The 3,465-nt window shown below is 44.9% G+C and overlaps 1 protein-coding gene across 1 annotated transcript; it reads left to right on the top strand.

Moving 5' to 3' along the window:
• The first annotated feature begins 382 nt into the window (after positions 1 to 382).
• On the top strand, positions 383 to 3,035 carry CRYAA (crystallin alpha A). The gene is made up of 3 exons (XM_013941635.2): positions 383 to 571; positions 1,595 to 1,717; positions 2,826 to 3,035. Exons 1-3 carry the CDS (start codon positions 383 to 385, stop codon positions 3,033 to 3,035), a joined length of 522 nt encoding a protein of 173 aa, XP_013797089.1.
• The last annotated feature ends 430 nt before the right edge of the window (positions 3,036 to 3,465 follow it).

Raw genomic sequence — 3,465 nt, 5'->3', positions numbered from 1 at the left:
TCACAAACATCTTTGAAAAGCTCACTGGAAGAGTCCCATTCAACCTGTTTCTTTAGAGGATGTGCCGGTGCCTCTGGGCAGAGTTACCTGTCCTTTGTATCACAGCCTGCTGCCTGGCAGTGTCCGTCCAGGAGATCCAGTGTTGATTCTAACCAGACTGTCATTTCCAGGTCAGTCTCCGCATTTCTGCTGACCACATTGCCTTCATCATGAGATCATGTCTTTCCAGAGAAATCCCACTAATGCCTTCATTCCATGAGACTGGTATATATAGAGTCAGCTTTTCTGGGGCTGCACTGTGCAGTCCAGCAAAGGCATTGCTGTCTTCCAAGTGGTTGCACTGCTCTCGCTCTCTCCCATTGAAAACACAGCAGCAGCAAACATGGACATTACCATCCAGCACCCTTGGTTCAAACGTGCTCTGGGACCCCTGATTCCAAGCCGTTTGTTTGACCAGCTTTTCGGAGAGGGTCTTCTCGAGTACGATCTTCTGCCTTTGTTCTCTTCTACTCTCAGCCCTTACTACAGGCAGTCTCTCTTCCGCAGCGTGCTGGAGTCAGGCATTTCAGAGGTAAGGGTTCTTGGCTTCCTCTTATTTTCCTTACTTTCCTTCCTTATGTTTCCATCCATTTCTCTCCACCTGCTACTTTCCAGAGTGCAATCAGACCCTGTAACCTAGCACTCTGATGTGAATGGCTGAGGAAGACTGCCAGCCTGCTGCCAAAAACTCAGCCTACCTGACCCTTCTGGGCACAGAAGGAAATCTTAGCTCAGGAGAAGGCTTCCCTTCAAGAAACGGAAAATGATTTGGCTCCTAACAGTTGCTTATGACTTAAAAGACTTATGGCTTACAGCTGGTTTTATTGCCCTCATAACTATCTTCCATATGCTGAGGGAAGAACTAAGCTTCTTCCGGAATGAACACATGTAAGCTCAGCTTAGCGCTGGAATGGATACAAGCGAGCATGAGCATGAACTTCCTCTTCCCCCTTCTCCACCTCAAGAGCTTTATATTTTTTGCAAACCCACACTGGACAACTCAGGAGCACTTCTCCAAAGGCAGCATGTAAAAGGAACATTTAGTTGTTGGAGTTGTGGTCAAAAGCCCTAGCATGAGTTCAGAGACTGGTGCTCTCTCTAGCCGTCTCTCACCGGTTTCCTCCCAAAATCTAGCAACAGAGCTAGAAACTGAAAGGACAAAGTATATGCCATCGCAGAACATTAAACTGATTTTGAGCCTCTTTTGCTGCTGAGCACAAATACCCAGTGCACCTTTAATGGCAGATTACTAAGTGCAGTTGAACTGGTACACTGCAAAAGAATAGCAATGAGAAGTGATGTGTATCCCCCGAGCGATAGGAATGGTGTAGATGCCTACCATGGCTTCCCAGTATCTCTGGGGCCTCATCCACTGCAATGTGAAGGAAGACTTCTCCTGATGCCAGCGGGCTGTGAATCAACCTGGTCTGTAGTTGCAGAAGGGAAAATCATGACACCGTGCGACTACAGCTCCTTGTCTTTTAAGCTGACACAATGCTGCCACTGCCTCCACTTTTAAACCTTGAGTCATGTTTTTTAACAATGTTCATTTCAGGTGAGGTCTGACCGGGAAAAATTTACAATCATGCTGGATGTAAAACACTTCTCTCCTGAAGACCTAGGTGTGAAGATTATTGATGACTTTGTGGAAATCCATGGCAAGCACAGTGAAAGACAGGTAGGTGGAAATAACAATGAAGGTGAAGCGACTGGAGAATGAAGTTCTGTTTTCTTTCATTCTGATGTTCCTTAGTTGAAGGAAAAAAAAATCAGAGGAAGGAATTACTCATTGATTGTCGTTACTGACATGCTCACTTCTGATAGAGCACAAACCTGATATCTGACAATGAGCTAAGCCAGTTCTCTTTTGTTTATTTTAAATCGCCATCTTCCATAACCATCAGATGACAATCTGTATTGTTCACTAATAACATCTGACTAGAAAAAGAACATTATCTGGCACTGCCAAAGCATGGCTGAGTTTTCATAAGCCAGATCATTAGTGAAAACAGAGTTTTCATGTGCTGATCTGGAAGAGAAAAGCAAAACCAAACCAAACAAAATAAAAACAGCTAAGCGCCTCAGGCCTGGAAACTTTAACACATATGTCATGGAAATATTTGTGGGGGTTGAAAAGTGAATTATGCCAGCAGGGTTTAATTCTTTTCATACACTTTTTGGCCAAACAAAGCTCTAGCTCCAAAACAGTATGTATTTTTTTAATATAACTGTTTTTTTCTGAGGCTGTTACTACAGAGGCTGAATTTTAAAAAAATGTATTTCTCATTCTTTTAGCTGAAAAAAGGGGGCCATGATTGTATCCTTTGGTTGACACAGTGTTGCTGCCTACTAAGGAAATACACACACACACACACACACACACACACTCACACACACACACTACTTCTCACTTCTCTGAATTTCAAACTTTGTCTTTAGACAACCTTTGAAATTGGAGACTGTGTCAGGGACCCTGTGCAAATCAGATCATGCAGTATAATGAGGCCAAAATTCTACCCTGATGGTCTGTTCAGCTCTCTTGGCTTCAGGGGTATCACAGGGTACACCATTCAAGACAGGATCTGGCCCTGCTAAATTGTAAAATAGAATAAAATGCTAATATTTGCCTGATGATATTTGCAGTAAGATCTCATGATAAGCCATTGTAAACATGGAGCCCCATGCTGATGGTCCAACGGGTTAGGACAAGAAGATGGGCAAGCATAAAATGATGCCATGGGAGATATCTGACCAAATTTCCTTCCTTTTCCTCCCTTACCTCTCAGGATGACCACGGCTACATCTCCCGTGAATTTCACCGCCGGTACCGCCTGCCCTCCAATGTGGACCAGTCTGCTGTTACCTGCTCCCTCTCCAGCGATGGCATGCTGACCTTCTCCGGCCCCAAGGTCCAGGCCAACATGGACCCCAGCCACAGCGAGAGACCTATCCCTGTGTCCCGGGAGGAGAAGCCCGCCTCTGCACCTTCTTCTTAGGCTGAATCTGCTGCTGAAGTATGCAGGCTGCCACTATCTGCAGGCCTCATTCCCAGAGCCATTGTGTAGATATCAGTGAATATCTAGAGGGGTTTATTTTTTTTTTTATGTTTCATTTATTTTTTTCTTGGATGGAATGAGGGGCTGGGTGAGCAGCTGGTGGACTTTGAAGCTTAAGCCTGCAAGCTGTGTTGTTGGGATGGCATGGATCACATGTGCTGCCTCACTGATGTACCTGCTGAGAGGGTCTTCGTCGGGTGCTGTAGTCCATAACAACCATCACATAGGAGGGGTGCATAAGTAACACTGACTCCTGATGCACCAATTCTTGGATGTGAGGCTTGAGCAGGGGAAAAACCCTGCAGACTTGCTCTATCCCACACAGTTAGAGTTAAACTGATTACCATAAAAAAACAACATAGCCAAACCA

Source organism: Apteryx mantelli, chromosome 1 (assembly GCF_036417845.1).
Source record: "Apteryx mantelli isolate bAptMan1 chromosome 1, bAptMan1.hap1, whole genome shotgun sequence".
NCBI lineage: Eukaryota > Metazoa > Chordata > Aves > Apterygiformes > Apterygidae > Apteryx > Apteryx mantelli.
The sequence above is the reverse complement of the archived record's forward strand: the minus strand, read 5'-3'. Positions and strand labels throughout refer to the sequence as shown.